Here is a 20,162-nt window from a genome sequence, read left to right as displayed (position 1 = left end):
CCACTGGCTTTTGAATTATCTAAAATTTGAGTTATTTTATGGTGTTTTTTCTCTTTAAGTCTAATTATATGAAGAACGTAGGAAAACATTGCTGTGCTTTACTGATATCTGGGACGTGAGCGGTCTCCTCCAACTGCATTCCCCAGTGTCAGTCCCAGCACTCAGCTCTCCCCTATCAAGATTATCTTTCCAGATAAAGTTACAATTTATTTCCATTGATTTATTCAAGATTTTTATAGTTTAAAGATTCTATTTTTTTAAATAAAACAGAGCCCTTATGTTAAAATGAATTTTATTTTGCACTGTTTATGGTATATTCAAATCAAATGTGCTCACTGTTATGCTAGGCACTTTGAAAGTACAAAGGGAGTATGTTCAGTGCATTTGGTGAGCTTTCAGTCACAGAGAAATGAGGCATGCACACAAGATAATGAGAAGGCAGTATGGTAGTATGACTATCAGTTACCAGAGTAAAACAAGTGAATGAGTTAATAAGTTTTTATAGCAGTAATTATTGTGGCCTTAAGATCACAGATATTTTAATGAAAAAGTTTCGTCTTAGGGTCAACCATGACAAATGAGGGAAGATTTGAAAAACAGGAGGTTATTCTAGGTAGAATGACCTACTTATTTCTGAAAAAAACAGAAGCAAATGCTTAAAAATACGAATAAGTATTTGTTTGTTCTGGGAATAGTGTAGAGAGACCAACTTGATTCTCACGTATGATTTATGTTGAAAACAATCCACAGTATTAAACTCATCTTTGTAAAGCACTGATAATTTTGTACGTAACCCCAAAGCAATGTAGAGACTAAGACTTTTGAATGGGGTTTGAGCAAGAGGAAATTTATTTTAGGAACTTTAATCTGACAGCTTTGTGTCCTTATAAATTCACTATTAGATCGAAGGTGAATCCTCACCCTTAAATATATGAGTTAATCATGAGTCTTTAGAAAATGCTTCTCAGAAGCTTTCTTATGAATCTGTAGTCTTTTTCTGTGAACATGGACATGTATGGGTGGGTAGGAAGGCGGTGTGCAATACCACTACAGAATTCATTTTGTTTTCATGTCTTACATTTGGACAAATTTATTGCTGAGATTCTCTTTCCTATAATGTAAAAAAAAATGTTTTGCAGTATCATATTTGAAAGCCTTTGCAATGGAGAACTTTATGGCTATTTTCTGAGAAACAGGTTGGACTTTCAGTTTTTCTTATAAGAACACAGATTTTGGTCTGCTTGACATATAAAGTGTTTTATGGTAGACTTAGAATGTTAATATTTAGATAAAAGAAATTTTTGTACGGTTTTACTAAAGCCTTTAACTGTGTGACTACAAAGCAGAATAACTTTGAGCATTACTCTGTTAGCTCCTTATGAGAGAGTAAGATTATACTTTATTTGGAAAGCTTTGCCTAGATAGGAGACTATACCCTATTTCTCAGGCTAAGTAAAAATATAATAGCTGCCTTAATAGAAAGAAAACAAAATTCCTACTTCAAAATGAATAATGTATGAATCATAAAAGAAAAATGGGAGATTACTGGAAATATTTAGCTTTTCACAGTTTTTGGAGCCTCTGCCTTAAATGCTTTAGGGATCCAGTAAAGGCCAGGAAAGAAAAACAGTTGAAAGTTTCTTAGACTTATCCTCTTACTTCATTAGTAATGGAAATAATGGTTCTTAAATTTGGGTATTTATATAAAAACATACCTATTAAATAACATGCTGGTATAAACTACAAGGATTTTGTAATGCTATTTAAATATTTTCACATTACTTTGTTTTGAATTTAGAGATTCAATCTTACTTTTTACTTGTTGTTATATTTAAGATTTTTGACCATCCTTGCTTAAAACATAAAATTCCTTCATAGTGAGATACACAGTTAATATTAAACATTCATGCTCCTTTAGACATTGTTGAGACAGATTATAAGTATGTGTATGTTAGCATTGATGTGGTTAAACGTATGACCCTACGGGCAGTCTTTTTAAGCAGATAAAACTGTTGGGATGCTTTCCCAGGACGATGGGGTTGCCCTCCAAGCGTATTTCTTCAATGCGGTCCCGAATATAACGGGTGTCATTGGCCTTGCAGAATGTATCATCTGTGATTGAAGTTATGTTATTAAACTGGAAAATAAAAGGGAAAAATTGTTCAGAAATCTGAAATCAACCTTTTGTATGCTATGTAATGGGATCTTACAGAATATTTCATCTAAAAAGTGATTTTTGAAATATTTTACATACTGTGTATGCTCAGGGTAATAAAACACTCTTTGTGCAATCTGAACCCGTTGTCTACAGCGTTACTGTAGAAGAACAGACTTCTTGCTGTTACTCAGAGTAATATCCATGTAACAGAAAGTTCTGAGTATAAATGAAATTATACTAGCTGGAAAAAGTATCCTGTTGTCGAGTGTCAACTCAGAATGGGTACTGTATCCTTAAATATTCTTTAAAGAAGTAAAAACAACAAATAGGAATTCTTGTGATGCTTCAAGACCAATTTTAGTTTATTTTTATTCCCTCTTCTCTTTTCTATTACCTCAAGTTGATGTTGGACAAGGAAGTCAACTGGAAAGTCTCCAAAAGCAAATGTTTACTGCTATTTGGAGAAAGAAATATAAACCAGAGGTCTTAGTGTCCCCCAACTTAAAATCCATATGTCAGGTTAGCTAGGGGATGCTAAGTGCACAGCTGGATTCAAACCCCACTCTAAGAGCACCTAGTGTTGCTGGTCCTTTCATGGTGCTCTGGACAGAATGGGCGCTTCCAGGCAGGAGAGTGCATTGAGCTAAATATTAATACTTTTGATATGCAAAATTTACATGTGAATAAGTGGGTTCCCTAACATGTCTTAAGATTGACCCATAGTAATTTGAAGTCAGATATTGTGAAAGGAGCAATCATACCTGAAGATGAATTACACGTAGACTTTCAGGTAAATTAAGAGGCACAGATTCCAGGGCATTGTGGTCCAAGTAGAGGAAGGAGAGTTTATTCAGTTTCTGTAAGGAAAAGGTTACTTTTGCTTGAGTGTCATTGAGATCAGTGCATTTGTTCACAAGATTCATGCTGTGTACACACATATTTGTACATATGTGTATGTACATAGATATTGAATAGACATATCAATACTATTAATTGTTGGTATGGTAGTTTTTTGATTTTGGGGGGGGTTTGGTTTCACAAGTGGTATATTTTGGTCCTTTACAAAGGACAGTAGAGCCCTACTGTGTCCCCACATTTCTGTCCACTCATCTGGCGTCTGAATACCCAGCTGTGCCTGGCCTCAGCCCTCATGCCAGCTTCTGGGGCTCTTTGGATTTGTCTTGGGAGCAGCTAATGAGGTCAGTCCCTGTGCAGGACTGAATTTGGGTCCTGGTGCTGCTATAACCTCTCTTGAAGCTCCAGAGCTTCCCATTTCAGCTCCCCTAATTTCTAACTAAAGGAATACTCTAAGATATGTGTATGTTTGTTAGTAAGATGTTTCTCAAAGCAGTTTATTAATTACTTAGCTAAATATGATTTTTCCCCCTAAGGGCTCTATGTTAGATTATTCTTCATGATCACTAGCCCATAATTGGGTACAATTTTGTAATATTATTTCAAGATGTAGTTTTTCCTGACATTAATCTTTTACTTTTCCTTTGATATGCATCCTGTGGCAGAATTTGCTAATTTTTTTTTTTTAAGAATTAATTTGCTATTATTTTAATCCTTTCTTAAGCATCCTACCATCCACTGTATGGGTACCAAGCTCCTGTCTTCCCCAGGGGGCCTCTTTACATAGGTTAGAGTAACCTGATTTTACCAGTGGCTGTTGCAGCCAGGGTATTATGAAAAACTACAGAGCATTTCCATGCCAACTTGTCATGAATCCCTTCTGTAAGGCATGTGTAAAATCCAAAATAGTCAAACATTCCTTTTGTGAAACGTCGATCAGTTCCTGTAGGCCTTTAACATGCCAGTCATTCAAACGCTTACCAGCTGGAATTACATATCTTCACATTACAAGAGTTTTTGTTTGTTTTTAAAGTGAAGCCAGTTTTTAAAAGTCCCCTAAGAGTCCCCTTACTTCTGAGGAACTCTGATCTGTCTTTAGAACGTCCCTTAAAGTTGAAAAAGGAATCCTTAAATGTAAACAAAAAGAAAAGAAAAATGGAATTATTCTTACATTTTCTGACATATTCTATGTGTGTGGACAGATTGTACATTTGTATGATTATCATAAACTTCATGATAAGGAAAATTTGATAGTTTTAGGTGCTTCTGTTAGGAGTTATCATTAGAAGCTACAAACCTTCCTTTGGAATGAGGTTGTCTGTTGCCAACAGTAGCATGAGTGTCTCATCCTTTTACCTGGAGTTTCTTCTGGGACTTGGAATTGAGTATATCAGAGCCATGGAAGTCATGGGCTGAGTGATTACTTCTCCACAGACTCTGCATTTTGAGACAACCTGGCTGCCTAAATCAGAATAGATCACCTTCCCTTTTACCTGTACATGTGTTTTCTTGAATTACTAAATTAAGAAATGTATTTAATTTTTTACTATATAGTTTTGTATTAGATGCCATCATGGAATTCAAAAGAAAGTCTACCTACAGAATTTTATGGCATAATATTTTGAGGTATTAAAAGTAAAATTCAATGTTTACTTTTAGAACTTTATTTTTCCTGGCATTTGTAAATTAATAATATTGTAAGGAAAAAGAAACACAGGAAACACCCATTTTGAGGTTTTGTGGAGTCTTGGTGCCATGAAGGTGTGAACCATGTCTGTATGTATAAATATTTTGCACGTGAACAAGTGAAAAAGATGGGAGACAGTGTAGTCCCATGAAACAAGATAAAGGTTATGTATTTTAAGTGAGGTACAGCCATAAGCTAGACTGAATGAGCCTAATAGTATGGCTATTTATTATGTAAATAATGTCTTCATGTATTAAATTACAATAGTTTTAAAACATAAAACAAAATTCTAGACCAGAGTTTCTCTTTATCATGTTATCATTGTCTGTGTAAAAACTAATAATTGTGTTGTCACACTATAAAATACTTACTTTGAATGTATTCGCTTTGATTCCTCTACTCTTGATTTTGTTGTATTTTGCATTAAATAAGGTAAGCTTGGGAGGAAGAACTGGAAGTTTCAATAGTTGATTTTCAGCTAGTGTAAGTTCTTCCAACAGAGAAAGTTTTGAAAAAGTACCGTCTTCAATATCTTCAATCAAATTTCCCGTGAAATCAAGTCTTTTTAAGTTGGCTTGAAGGAAAAATATATAAAAAAAATACAGAAGTTAAATTCTCATTTGTGTGGACTGAAGAAAAGCATTTGTTTAACAGATCATTCAAACATCTTTTACTTTTAGTGTGTACACTTGGTAGCCTCAGTGAGTTTTGTTGAATGAATACTGAGCATCTACTCTGGTTGACACTGATGGCCTTTCTCACTGGAGTCCTAGAATCTCAGGTTTGGAAGGGAACTCAAAGTTCATAGAGTCCTTCCATTCTTCTCCGTTTGAATTCTCAGGATGTTCAGGCTGATCGAAAGAAATTCTTCTGACAAATCATGGAAAGTAAGCGTCACATTCGATTGAATAGAATCATGTAAATATTTTTTGCGTGTTGCAGGCAAATTTTGCAGGCGTGTTGCATTGTGATTATGGGTTATCTTAATCTCTCTATGCCTTACTGCTTAACAACAACAGGCAAAAATGTTCCCTAATTGTTAAAGTGATGCAGACTGAGAAATAGAGAAATTCACTGTGTGTGTGTGTGTGTGTCACTTTTGTCTGTCTGGGATGATTAGGAAATACAATTGCTTCTCATTATTCCAGATAGTCATGTCTATAGAGACGCCACGAACACTGAATTAGTGAAGGCAGAACCATTGCTCCTAGGGGACATGCAGGGTTATGTTTCTTTTTAAAGGCATCTTATTCAGTACATACTGTTGATACATTAATAGTGATTTCACAGCCATCAGCACTGTGGCTCATACTTGATTGAAGGTTACCTAACACATATCACAGCCTTCTTGAACTTAGGAATACCAGACATGATGCATAGGGAACATTTTAAACAGCAAAAAGCACGAAAATGTGGCACTAAGTAGACTGTGAACAACACGCTTATTTACAGTATAAAAGCTGAAACCAAAGGGCAGGGCATCGCCTTCTTCACCCTGAACTGGGAAACTCAGATGTTTTGCCACTCTGCACGCTTACAAATGACTGTCGAAGTGTTGCAAGTATTGATTTTTGGGTTACAAATAAATTTTAGCAAGTAAGTGAGTTTGAAAATATGGAATCCACAAGTAATGAGAAACAGCTGCATTTCAGTCAGTTTGGAACTTCCAGTGGCAGCATGAATCCAGTTATGGTTAATCTCATAAATGTGTAGTGGGGCCCCTGTACACTTCTTGGAGACTTTCTTCAGAAGCACTTGACAACATAGGAATCTAGAAAACTTATGAGGGATTAGTGATCCAGGACTGGGACTTAGCACTGCAGAGGTGGGAGATTTTGGTGTGCTCGTGGTAAAGCCCTAGGGGCAAGCTGTTGTAAGGTTTAATAGGACCGGACACCAGAAGTCCAAGATTGTTGATGACCTGGGAGGGAGTGGAATGCTACTGTTCTCAACACTGGCTCTATATTAGAATCATCAGAGGAGTTTGGTTGCTTTTAATGATGGTGCCTGGACTTCTCCCTCGACCTAACTTAGAACCTCTGGGCACTAGGGCCCAGTATCAGTATTTTAAAAATACTTCCTCAGATATTTTGAATGTGCAGCCAGATTAATAACCATGAGTTAACGTAAGGAAAAGCAGTTTCAGTGCTTTTATAGTGAAGGTAGGAGATAAAATGTGGTGGGAGAAGCATCCCGATTGTATTGGTGCTGCTGAGTGGCTGAGGCGAATGGATCTTGAAGTATTGGGGTTGAGAAGACATGGTCACCCATATGTCAGACAGGCTATTAACATAGACACCAAAGTCACCAGTGAAGACAGATGACAGGGGAGATCTGAGTGGAAAGGAGATTCACCAACAAACCAATGGATTTTTGTGACTTTCCTCAGAAGCACTTGACAACATAGGAATCTAGAAAACTTATGAGGGATTAGTGATCCAGGACTGGGACTTAGCACTGCAGAGGTGGGAGATTTTGGTGTGCTCATGGTAAAGCCCTAGGGGTGGCTACTCAAATGCTCCAACAGTACTGCCCTAGATGTGATAGGCCACAAGTGCTAGAGACTTGTGTTTATGTGAGTTAATACTAATATCTTATTAAAGTTAACTTACGTATGTCTGCAAAGTCTTTGGCAGTTAACTTTTTAATTTTGTTGAATCGTGCATAAAGATAGGCTGATTCCTTTGGCAGGGGTGGGACAGCATCAATGTCCACTTCTTCACAGTAGACAGAGCCACTTAAACAAACACACAGCAGGCACGTGGGCATTTCTAGATTGGGAAACAGAATCGTAAAAATATAAATAGGAGTTTAAAAATATTTGACCTCTAGTGGTAAAATTATTGCTCTCATGAATGTTACTACTAATTTAAAAAGATATTTTACAGAATTATAGGTGATAGCAGGAAAGATATCATGGTCATGATAGTTAGTAACCTATATTGTAACTGATAATTCACCAGAATTTTATTTCAGTCTGCAATCCACAATGTCTTTTATTCTCTTATCTGTTTTAGCAATGATCCCTTCATTGCTGAATTGATCAACGTTACATTTCCTCATTTAAATATAAAAAAAATTCATAAAGCAGGACTTAAGGTAAACACAAGCTTAGTTTATCACTTGGTGTGGCAGAAACATATTTCAGATTGGTGACAGTAGCTAATGAGTTTAGAAACCACAAGTTAAATAAACAAACTATTAACTTGAAAGTTAGCAGCATCCTAGGCACTGTTGGGATCCCATTGCACCCTACATCATTCATTGCATTTATTTGTCATGCCTCTTTCATCTCCTTCAACCTAGAACAGTTCCTTAGTCTCTGTTTTTCATACCTTTTACTTTTTTGAAAATTTTTGAATTTGTAAAAAATTTTATTTTGGGGGCATTTGTTTTGCAGGCTCTTTCAATTAGGGTATGTCTGAGGTTCCTCATTTTTGGCAGGAATACCATGGAAATGATGGTGGGTCCTCAGTTCCTAGTTTCAGGGAGTACACAGTATCTCTTTGTCCTGTTCCTGATGATACTGTCTTTGGTCACTTGGTTCAAGCCTGTCCACTGTGTTTCTCACTCTGTGAAACTACTGTTTTTCACTTTGTAATTCGTAAGTATCTTCCAGAAAAGTGCTCTGAGATTCTAAACATCTGGCTTGTCATCAAACTTCCACCCACTAGTTTTATCATCTGTTGATGGTTCTTACCTGAATCATTTATCACTAGGATAATTGCCAAATAGTGACTTTCTAATTCCATCATCCTTTCTACATTTGTTAGTTGGCATTCTGGTGTAAGGTAGAACATTCCCTTCTTCTTTATTGCTTTTTATCACTGTGAACTGACGAATTCTTTTTCTCATGTGTCATAATTATATTACCGCATATTTATTTTGATAATCAAATTGTCACAGATTAGCCAGTGAGAAATTGTTTAAGCTGTTTTTTTATCCTGGCACAGCTTTTTTGTGGTTAAATGATATACAATAAATTGCACATATTTAACTTCTGTAACTTATACATTTTTGACATATGTATATACTATTGAAACCATTATTACAATTAAGCTAATTAACATATCCATCACCCCAAAAAGTTTCTCATGCCCTTTGGTAATTCCTTTCTCCCAGTCTTGTCTCCAAGCAACTGTGATCTTTCTGTCATTATACATTAGTTTGCATTTTTGAGAATTTTATATCAAAAGAAATATGCAGTATATGTCTTTTGTCTAGTGTCTTTCACTCTGCAGAGTTATTTTGAGATTCATCTGTTGTTGTGTGTGTCAGTAGTTCATTCCTTTTTATTACTGAGTAGTATTCCATTGTGTCAATATACACAATTTATTCAATCATCTCTTATGAACATTTGGGTTGTTTCTAGTTTCTGGCTATTTCAAAGAAAGCTGCTGTGAACATTTATGTACAAGTTTGTGTGAACTTAATGTGTTCATTTCTGTTGGGTAAATACCTAAGAATAGAATGGCTGGGTCTTATTATAGATGTATGTTTACCTTTTGAAGTAAGTCCCAAACTGTTTTCTAAAGTGGTTCTGCAACGTACGTTCCCATCGGCAGTGCGTGAGAGTTACATTTGCTCCACCTCCTCATCGACATTTGGTATGGTCAGACTTTTTAATTTTAGCCATTCAAGTAAGGTGTGTTGTAGTATCTCGTGTTTTAATTGGCATTTTCCTAATGACTAATGATGCTGAGTATCTTTTTATATACTTATTTGCCATGCACATATTTTCCTTACTGGGGTATTTGTTCATATCTTTTGCCTATGTTTTAAGTGGGTGTTTTGTATTATTATTATTGAATTATAAGAGTATGTGTTATAGATATAATGGTTTGTCAGATTTCTGTTTTGTAAATGTTTTCCTCCAGTCTGTGGCTTTTTATTTTATCAGTGTGTTTTGAAAAGCAAACATTTTTAATTTTAGAGAAGAACAATTGATTTTTTTATAATTCGTGCTTTTGGTGTTGTATTTAAGAAATCTTTGCCAACCACTTAAGTTTTTGTCCTGTTTTTTCTTTTATAAGTTGTATGGTCTAAGCTCTTTATTAGATATGGGGTCCATGTTGAGTTAATTTTTATATGTGGTGTCAGGAAGGGTCCAAATTCATTTTCTTCCCCTATAGCTGTCTGGTTCTTTCAGCACCATTTTTTGAAAAGATAATCCTTTCCTCATTGAATTGCATTGCCACCGTTGTAAAAAGCCAGTTGACCGTATTGTGTAAGTCTATTTGTGGACTCTCTTCTGTTCCACTGATCTGTTTGTTTATTTGTCTGCTAATACCACAATGTCTTGATTCCTATAGCTTTATAATAAGTCTTGGTATTAGGTAGTATAAATCCTCCAAATGTGTTCTCCTTCAGTGTTGTTATGACTCTTCTAGGTTCTTCGTATTGCCATGTAAATTTTAGGATCAGCTTGTTAATTTCAGAAAGCCTGATAGGATTTTACTTGGGATTGCATTGAATCTACAGACAAATTTGGGAAAAATTGACATCATAACAATGCTGAGTTTGCTGGTCCTTGAACCCAATATATTTTGGTCTTTAATTTCTCTCAGCATTGTTTTCTAGATTTCACTGTACAGGTCTTGTACATCTTTTACATTTTGAAGAAAGTCCCAGACTGTTTTCCAAAGTGGTCATGCCTATGTATTTTTTATATTATGATTAATTTTTTAAAAAATTAAACATCGGCATTATTCTTTGAGAACTTCCTTATTTTCTGTCATGATAAAGTGTCCCAGACATCTTTTTATGACATGATTTTATTTATAAATATATTTGTTTGTTTCCCTGTGTGAAACAACACCTTGTTCTAAAATCAAATCTACACAAAAAACGTATCCTTGGAGAAGTGCCACTACGCTCCCCCAACAGCCCTCTCAGATCCCATCTCCCCAACTTTCCGTTTCCCGGCCCCAAGCCTAAAATCAGCTATTTCTTCAAGGAGTACTGGTTCCTTTTGGTGGAGGATGGTATTTAATAACCAAGATTTGGGTGTGGAAATGCTCATTGCTACTTGGTCTCATTGCTTCCAGGCTCTTTCAGCAGAGAGAGAGCTAGGGAATATATGTATGTGTCGTCATCTCTCTCTCCACGTGTATGTGTATAGACCTGTACATACATACATGTATATCTACACCATATACTCATATATATACATAAATATACCATATGCACATATACACATACACACTCACACGGAGAGACAGACACATCTGTATCTTTTTCTGTATCTGTACACAAACCATGAGTAGATGCTGATATCTTCCATTCCATTCCAGCTGCACAGTGTTCATTCCAGCCTTTCCCCTTCCCATACTTGTAACACCCTTTCCTCAGTGAGAAACCTGGCTCTCATTATCCACAGTATATTTACTTGACTTTACTCAGTCCTAGAACACACATTAAGTGGTTTCGTTATCGCTAACCTGTAACACTGTGGAAAACAAACCTACTTACTGGAATTTTAGTTTTGCCTATTGTTCTATTTTGTCTTTAGCCTGAAGATGTATAGTCAAAATACTGTGTTTAAGGGTTACTTGGATTAGATGTTTTTCTCACTTTAGTATGTTATGTTATTCATTTAAAATTTTTGTTTTTCTGTATGCCAATTTGAGTTCTTTTTGTCTTATCCTTCTTGATTTCATTTTTAGATATATTTGTTTGTTTGTTTGTTTGTCCATGTGAAATACAACCTTGTTCTAAAATCAAATCTACACAAAAACTGTGTTCTCAGAGAAGTGCCACTGCCCTCCCCCTGCAGCCCTCCCAGGTCCTGTCTCCCCACCTTTCCACCGAGGTCCCATCCATAACCTGTAGGTAATTAGTCTCAGTTTTGTAATTACCCTTCTTGAGTTTCTTTTCACACAAATGAGCTGGTGCATGCATCTATTCTCATATCCCCTCCTTGCTTAGGTGAAAGGCAGCACATGGAGATGCTCTTGGCACTTTGGCTTTTGACATGAGATGTTCTGGACATCACTCCAGGTTTGTTCATAGTGGTCGTCCCCATTCATTTTACAGCTGTATAGCATTCCCTTGTGTGGATGGACCCTACTTTATTCAACCACTCTTCAGTGTCTGGGCAATTAGATTGTTTCCAATATTTTGCAATTGCGAGCAGTGCTTCAGTGATTCTGTGTATGTATTTTCTTACTTCGGAGGTGTATCTTTAGGGTAAATTCCCTGAAGTCAATTGCTATGTTACAAAGTAAATGCGTAATTAGTTTCATTTGATATTGCCAAATTCCTATCCAAAAGCATTGTACCAATTTGCATTCCCACCAGCAGTGTGAGATTGTCTGACACCCTAAAGCCTTGTCAGTGGAATATATTAATATATTGTCACATTTTTAATTTTTGTCAATCGGATAGGTTAAAAAATGTCATCTCAATATAATTTTAACTTACATTTCTCTATGTGTGAGATTGAACATCTTTCATATGTTTAAGGGTCATTTTAATATCATTTTGTGAGTTGTCTGTTTATATTTTTTGCCTCTTTTTCCAGTGGCTTTTGGTCAATTCCATTTTCCTGGATTTTTGCATGTTCTTTATGAGTTAGAGTTATTAATCTTTATCAGTGACATATATTGAAGATATTTTTCTCAGTTTTCAGTCGTCTCTGACTTTTTTATGATTTTTTTTGCCATGCAAAAGTTTCATTTTATGGAGTCACATTTCCTGATCTCTTCTGTCATCTCTGAATTTTGAGGCACTGCACACTCTGATTATCTTATAGGGTCTGTATGGTTCACTGTTTACAGTCAGACCCTTGTGTGGGGGGAGTTTGTCTTTCTTTGTGAGGGGTGGATCTAATTGTGTCCTTTCAATTGACAGCCCCTCATCCCAGCACTGTTTTTTAAATTATGTACTGATTTTCTACATGTGTTTCTGGACTTTCTATTCTATTTGTGCACCAGTATCATGCTTTAAAGTATGTTCTAATGTGCAGTGCATCTGGTTCCTGCAGACGTAAAATTCTACTGTTTGGATTTCCTATAACCTGAGGCAATTTTTGATTGCTATAAGGAATAAAGTTCCATTATAAGCTGTTTTTTTTAAAGCTCCTTTAAAAAAAAATTAGATGATAGGGTATTCATACTTACCATCATTTTCTTTCTTGGGGGTTAATGGTGTTACACTCTCATCTTTTTGTAATTGAAGACTTTTCTCGTCAAGTGTTATCATAGTTTTTTTTTCCTGTTGGAAAAATAAAAATTTATTATCAGATGTGATGAAGTCTAATTTTGACTATAAAACCGAAGGATCACAGACAACATCTGTCTTCTCATAGTTGCAGTGGGATTTCTTTTGTACTCCATTAGGATTTTATATATAATTTCATTTCATCATTTCTTAAGTTATAATGTAAATATTTGTTTAGCTTGTTTTCGCTCCAGACTGTGAACTTGAGCAACAGAACCAAGTCTTTTTTATTTTCTATGTCCAAAAGCTAAACTCACTGCTTCCTAAATGTTGACATACTAGAATTCCAAATGGGAACTAGGAGAGAATTCTCTGACTCGAATGAAAGTTTTTCTGAGGTGATGATACTGTCTTGAGATCATTTTTATGTAGAGTAGCTCTTTTAATTATTCTTAATGGTTCTGTCTGAACCGAGTTCCTTATGTCAGATTCTACCATGTTGAACAGGACTAAAGCACCAGTCACGTCACACACGTGAAGCGGAATAGGCCCTTTCAATCTCTTCCAAAAGTGACCCTTAATTACCTACCTGCCTCCATGAGGCCCTGCCCCTTGGAGCCCTTTTATTGCAGGCTGTTAGCTCCGTAGGAATTGGGTCTTTCCTACTCTGGGAGAGAACATTTTCCGCCACTAGACTAAAGTATATTATGTGAGATCCTAGTCTTTCCACCCATTGGAAGCATGTTCCACCTTTAGTCTCGATCTTGACTCCTTCGTTCTCTCATGTGTATTCTGGTTGAACAGCCCCTTCACTCTGCGTTTGTATGTTAAACGCTGCTGAATTCTACTCCGTTTCACCAATATCTTTGTCCCCATATTTTTATTAAGATAGAGGGACTTCTAAAGCAGCTTAAAGAGAAGAAGTAGAGAACTTCTTACTTCTTTCTTTTTAGGGACCAGGGAATTTTGAAAGTGTTCTTTTAACTGATTGATAGATTCAAGTCATCCATGTGAGCCAATAGCTTATTGTTATGATGGGCCTTTTTTTTTTAATTTGAAACTGTGACTAATAATAACCTCTTTTTTGTCTTAATGTTGGACAAAAATAATGCTAGCATATTAAGTAACTTCATTGAAAGACACTCTAGTGGTAACATTTGCTCACTGTGTACTGAAAAAGAAAAGCAATTGTAGCTGGTCACTCTTAAAATCGTTGCCATCTTATTTTTAGTGGCGAAGAACTTTTGAAGCAATCAACATTGTTGTATATTTGGCTGCATTTCGCATTTTCCTTTGTGTGTGTGTGTGTGTGTGTCTGAGAGAGAGAGAGAGAGAATAGGCAGGCAACAGATAACTTATGTGCCATATTAACTTTTTCCTTACCCAGCTTTCATTTCTGTATGCCAAGAAAACCACAAGTAGTAACTTAGCTCATACAAGTGGAGTATGAAAGTCATCCTTGTGGAATATTAACTCAATGACAATTACAGTGACTTGCTACAAATTGAGTCTAAATTGTTGAAACTGATTAAAAAAGAAAGCCCCGTAGTAAGTCATTTTCCGTTTTTTTGGTACTGTGTATAGTTGGCATATGTAAATTATTGTGAAATGCTATAGATACCAAAATAACCCGTATTCTTCTCTTTATTTCCTTGAGCCACTTCTTCCTAAAATAATAAACCTTAAGTTGGTAATCCATCTTTACTTCTTCTGTTTTTCTTTTTGAGGCAATATAATATGCAATTATAGCGCATTGTGTAACATTAATTAACATAGAAATCTCAACTGGTCGGGGGTCATCTTAAAGTTTAGTTTTCCTTAAATCTTAGGTTTTGGTTGCTATAGATACTGTTTGGTTACCATAGATTCTATTTATTAATTTGAAAGGCATGCATACTTTAAAAATATAATCTTAGGGACAGTTATTTTGAATTACTTTGAATCATTTAAAGTGGTTTTTCTTTCCCGTCACCTTATCAGACACATTCAGAAAAAACAAAAGCATGCATTTAAATGGGCGACTATTTTAGAAGTTAAATTTAGAGTAGAAATAAAGTACCTTAATATTTTTTCCATCCAGGTATTTATCCTCATAATCTTGGCTAAATAAAGTTTCTTCAAATTTATCTGTTCCATAATCATAGATAATGCGTGAGTCTTGCTGAGTTGGTGGCGCTGGCTTTATCAGAGGCACAAACAGTAACAGGAGAAGTGTAGACTGCAGAGTCTTCATTTTAGCAAAAACCAAGGTGACTGGAAGTTAATAAGCTAGTGGCCTGCTGACTCTGGGACAATACTCTCTTTTTCCCTGGAAATAAAAACGCAGACCTTCGAAGCAATATTTAAAAGCTTAGAGGACTTTTTGGCAGGATGTACGCAGTAGGGGCCAGAGAACAAGTATTTAACCCTTAGTGATCTTTAATTAGATGCTAAAAGTTTTTATGTATCAGTGACATTCTGAAAAATAGTTTCGGAAAATGATTTTATTTGTTTTCTATCAAAACTCCAAGCATTGTTGGTAATTTCAGTTTCTTAATAATTAGGTGCCCTGAACAAAGGTACTGTATGCAGTTGAAATCTCCTTAGGATACCTGTAGTATATAAATAGTTAAAATGAAGACCCAGCATCTTGTCTCATGTGAGTTAAAAATATCATATTTCAACTTTACTACTTTATAAGAGCTCTTGATTTGCATTGGTATGAACAGAAACAAGTTCCAAGAAAAGTTTTAAAACAAACTTTAAATTTAACGTTATGAAATGTAGTCATTAACACTTACTTTTAGGTGGTACAGAATATAGGAAAAGCCATAATTTAATTTTATTAGTTTTGTGATTTTCATAGGTATCACTATTTTTAATTAATAGCATTGCCTTTTCAATTTAAATTATGAAAAATGCAAAAATAGTATTGCAGACTAGAAAAAATAACTTTAATCAAGCATTTGGGGGAAGGATTCTTTTAGACTCACCAGTGGATTTTATCTGGTGGTGCACATTTCAGACTTTTTCTTAAGTAACTTCGAACAGAATCACCCAGTTGCTGATACTACATTGTATTTCTCTGTTTATCAAAAATAAGTGGTTGAAAATAAAGAATAACAGGGTTTTGTGACTTTTGCAGCACCCTGTTCTTGCCTGCATGGATATTCAAGTTTATACAATGATATACTAAAGTGCTTGTTAAAAAATAATTGTTTGAGGTATCTGAAACTTAAAAAAATTAGAAATGCCCTTTACATTTATTAAGACTGTTAGAGGAATTACATCTTAGCAAACAATATTTTAAATAATATGTGAAAAAAGAGCCTACCGTTGTAGCTGTTTTGAAGTTTTTTGTGGTTTTCCTCAATAGATATTCATGCTTGTGCATTAGCCCCAAGAGGGAGGGTGCATGAGGAAAGCTGTGGGTTGATTTCAAACTGCTGAATAGAATGTGAGGGCCCAACAGCTTTAAAAGCAGTTTCCATGTGGTAGAGATCTTTGCCAACATTCTTTCTCTGGGGTGAAATGTAGTGTGTTGTGCTGGAGAACCGTGCTTAAAATATTTATCACTGTTATACTCATTCTGCTCCTACTAATTTACCACAAGTAAAAAATTTTTAATTTTACTGTGTGTGATAAACACTAATGTTTTAGTGAATATTAGTTTATGAAGATGACATAGTTATAAAATCATGTTTCCATTTTAATGCTTTCCCAGGAGATAAAACATCTGCTTTTTGAATGAAGAAAAACACCAAACCAAGCATAGTCTGTGCTCTTAATTTTATGAGGAGTAAAAATATCGTGCTAGTATTATAATTAGTATATAGCCAAGAAATTTCCAATGTGAAAATTAGTTTTAGCATAAATTATTTTCCACTTAAGTCATTTGGGGTCCCCACCTTTATTTTAGTTACATATAACAAAAGCTCAAGTGTGAGAATTAGCTTTTAAAAAATAAATTTGATTTATAATTTGGGTTTTGATTGTAAAAGATATTTTTGTTTCCTAAATGAAGGGAACTATATTAAAATTATTGTAATATTAAATCTTATTTTTAAAAGTTTAAGTGGTATTTTAGATAACTATACAAACATTTTTAAAGATTCATTTTTATTCTTATCACTCTGGTGCTTTTAGCAGTCAGGGTAACATTTCTTTCTCTTCTAAGCTAAAAAATTCAATAAATATGGGTAGGCGTAGATATTTTATTAAAAAATAGAAAATGAAAGAATACTAATTTGTTCTTTTTTTCTATTAAAAATTGGCTTTAGAGCCTTTTAGATTAAAGCTTGGATAAACTACAATTTTTGAATATTCACATTTTATTTGAATATGAATTATTTTAAATTTAGGCGTGATATTCTCTGGTTTGGGTTGATATAAATTGTCCATTTTATGCCTTTAAGGATACAATAAAACCTTTAAAGTCTTTGAAAATTAATAATGAAACAGCAGATGCTGATTTGTTATGCATTGTGTGGCAGGTTTAACAGGTTGTTGAGAAGTGAACTGCATAGATGTTAAATGTCAGATTTAGAGAATCTTAGAGATTCATAGTATTCTAATGTTTGATACTTTGTACCACAGAAAATTATCTTGTGGATTATAACCCTTTTTCTTGAAAAATTATGACCAGTGAATGTAGTTTTATTGGCATTAATTCATTTAGTAAAAGTTTATTGAGCACCAGTTATCTGCCAGAACTACCAACAGATAAGCTCAGACAAGCAAAACGCAGTTTCTCCCTTAAGGAAGCTTGTAGTCTGTAAGTCAGCAGGAAGGGCAGCAAGCAAGGGACAGAATGCACGGTGGGACTGACAGAATGCACGGTGGGACTAGCCACACAGAGTGCACTTGGGGTTCTGTGATAGCCTGGGAGAGGGTGAGGCCATGGAGGCCACACCAGGCTGACGTGTGTAGAGAAGATGGGCAAGGAGTGGGGGGCAGAGGGTGAGGTGTTCTAAGAAGGGAAGCAGCATGCAGGCTTGAGAAAATTTGTAATCACTTGTATATGGCTGGAGCTTGGAGGGAGAGACAGAAGAGGGAAGGGAGGTGGCACATGTTAAGATCAGGGGACTAGAGGTCAGATTAAGGAGAGTCTTTTATGTCTTGCTAAATTGTTTGGCCTTTATTCTGTAGCCAGTGAGAGATTTTTAAGCTAGTGAGTGGCATGATCCTATTTTCATCTACGAAATATCCCTCTAATGTTGCATTTCTGAAGAATACTACTGCTAGTCGGTTGCATTGGTTACTTATTATAAGGTTAGTGGCTTAAAATAACACTTATTATCTCACAGTTTCTGTGGGTTAGGAGTTTGGGTATGGCTTTGCTTGGTTCTGTATTTTAGGATCTCACCTGAAAGCTGCAGTCAGTGTATTGTCTGAGGCTGCACCCTCATTTCAAGGGTTGAATAAGGTGAAGGATCTGTATGTGAGCCCATGTGGTTATTGGCCACAGCTCCATGCAGAGTGTGGAACCAAGGGCCTCAGTTTCTTGCTGGATGTTGGCCAAAGGCCACCCTCAGTTCCTTGCAATGTGACTCCTCCACAAGGCAGCTCATAACATGGCAGGTTGCTTTTTCACAGCCAGAAAGGGAGATAGTCTCTAGTAAGATGGGCATTACAGCCTTTGTAGCAATCACGCACGCATAATCACAAATATGCCATCACCTTGCCATATTCTGTTGATTAGAAGCAAGTCAGAGGTCACACCCACACTGATAGGGAGGTGATTACAAAGGCAAGATTCGAGAAATATTCAGAATTACACAGGAAAACAAGCAGACCTATGTTCTTGCTCAGAGTTAGCCAAACTTTAAAGTTTGAGGGCACAGTCCCCAAGACCATGTTCATTTCATACTAGTTTACATGTTCAACTGCAAGTTTGGGGGTGTTCCCGAAACCACCCTCACATTTGATAATTTGCTAGAAGGACTCATGGAACTCCCTGAAAGCCATAGTTATGGTTTATTATAGGGAAAGGATACATGTAAATATCAACGAAAGGAAGAGATGCATTGGGCAGAGTCTGGGAGGGTTCCAGGTGCAGAGCTTCTGTTGTGCGCAGGATCCACTACCCTCCCGGCATTGCTATGTGACAACATGCATGGGGTGTTGCCAACCAGGAAAGTGCTACTGAGCCTCACTGTTCAGAGTTTTTGTTGGGGCTTCATTATGTGGGCATGCTTGATTGATTGAGTATCCACATGGTTGAACTCAGCCTCCAGGTCCACTGATAACAGCATGACCCAAAGTCCCCATCCTAAATCACATGGTTGTCTTTCTGGCATGACCAACCCAACCCTAAGACTATCAGGTATGTCTGGTCCCACCATAAGATCTGGTGTGATGCCCCTAGTCTAAATGAAGATATAGATTGCCTCCTCGAAGCTGATGGCAAAGCCCAGACCTCTCTTTGCGGTCACATTCTTTACTACATAGTTCCCAGTATAAAATACATTTGGAACTTAGGTTTTCTATTCCAGAAAGAAGTATTGTATCCTAGTATAGAGCTATTTAGCTTTAACTGCTGGTAGTGAAAGATGAAAACTTGTGTAAGACTCAAGAGCAGGCATTTATCCAAAATTGAGAGAGTTTTCTCTGTGGAGTTCTTTTTGGTGACCCTATTGCATTATCCTTGATGTCTTTGTAGAGTTTTATATCTTTGAATTGTCCTGCAGGGCTGTTGGTTCTATCTCCTAATTGTTTCTCAGCAGCAGTCAACCAAAAAATGTGTTGAGGGGAATTAAGTTGTGGAAACAAGGGTTTTCTAGGAGGGGTATTTTTTTGGAGGTGGCTTAGTTCTACTGATAGAGAACATGTAACTACCAGTGGATTGGCTTTCAGAAAACCAAAACCCCACAAGCCAGAAGAGTCTGTCCTGCATCTTCATCTCCGTCTCTAACTTTATAGGAAGTAGTGTAATTTAGGAGTGAGAACACTTAAGCACTAGTTTTGCTCTGTCCTTAACCTTCCCCTGATGTTGGGCAAGTTAACTTCTGTGTGCCTCAGTTTCTTTATCTGTTGGACTAGAATCTAGTTCCTGCAGTTTCTCAACCTCAGCAGTATTAGAAGTTTGGACCGGATAATTCTTTGTGGTGGGGCTATCCTGCGCATTGTAGGACGTTTAGCAGCATCCCTGCCCTTTGCCCACTAGATGCCAGTAACACTCCTCCACTCCTAATCCCCACCCGTCATGACAACCAAAATTGTCTCAAGACATTGTCAGATGTCCCCTGCAGGGCAAAATCACCCCCACTGAGAATCACTGAGTTACCAGATATTTATAGACCCTTTTAAATCCAACATTCTATG

The 20,162-nt window shown here is 36.2% G+C and overlaps 2 protein-coding genes across 7 annotated transcripts in view; one reads left to right on the top strand and one right to left on the bottom strand.

Annotated features, from left to right (window-relative positions):
• Nucleotides 1-20,162, top strand: part of CENPP (centromere protein P) — a 215,705-nt gene that overhangs the window by 56,534 nt on the left and 139,009 nt on the right. The gene's annotated exons all lie outside the window — the stretch shown is intronic.
• On the bottom strand, nucleotides 276-16,368 carry OGN (osteoglycin). 2 transcript variants are annotated; one of them, XM_070590571.1, is made up of 7 exons: nucleotides 16,174-16,368; nucleotides 14,920-15,087; nucleotides 12,821-12,914; nucleotides 7,313-7,471; nucleotides 5,072-5,274; nucleotides 2,920-3,015; nucleotides 276-2,137 (listed from the first exon to the last, which is right to left on the bottom strand). In XM_070590571.1, exons 1-7 carry the CDS (start codon nucleotides 16,351-16,353, stop codon nucleotides 1,967-1,969), a joined length of 1,071 nt encoding a protein of 356 aa, XP_070446672.1. In that variant the 5' UTR covers nucleotides 16,354-16,368; the 3' UTR covers nucleotides 276-1,966. The 2 variants fall into 2 exon arrangements, with proteins under 2 accessions (XP_070446672.1, XP_008532630.1); XM_008534408.2 differs by having other exon boundaries at nucleotides 14,920-15,168; nucleotides 16,174-16,304.

This window comes from Equus przewalskii, chromosome 22 (genome assembly GCF_037783145.1).
Source record: "Equus przewalskii isolate Varuska chromosome 22, EquPr2, whole genome shotgun sequence".
NCBI classification, from domain to species: Eukaryota; Metazoa; Chordata; class Mammalia; order Perissodactyla; family Equidae; genus Equus; species Equus przewalskii.
The sequence above is the reverse complement of the archived record's forward strand: the minus strand, read 5'-3'. Positions and strand labels throughout refer to the sequence as shown.

Bases quoted from the DNA above. Each gene is read 5' to 3' on its own strand.
- OGN (XM_070590571.1), bottom strand. From the start codon at position 16,353: ATGTTGGCAAAGATCTCTACCACATGGAAACTGCTTTTAAAGCTGTTG. The intron at 15,088-16,173 runs GTAGGCTCTTTT...GCTAAAATGAAG, and splicing joins ACTTCAAAACAGCTACAACG to ACTCTGCAGTCTACACTTCT. The intron at 5,275-7,312 runs GTAAGTTAACTT...TTTTCCTTCAAG, and splicing joins CAAAGACTTTGCAGACATAC to CCAACTTAAAAAGACTTGAT.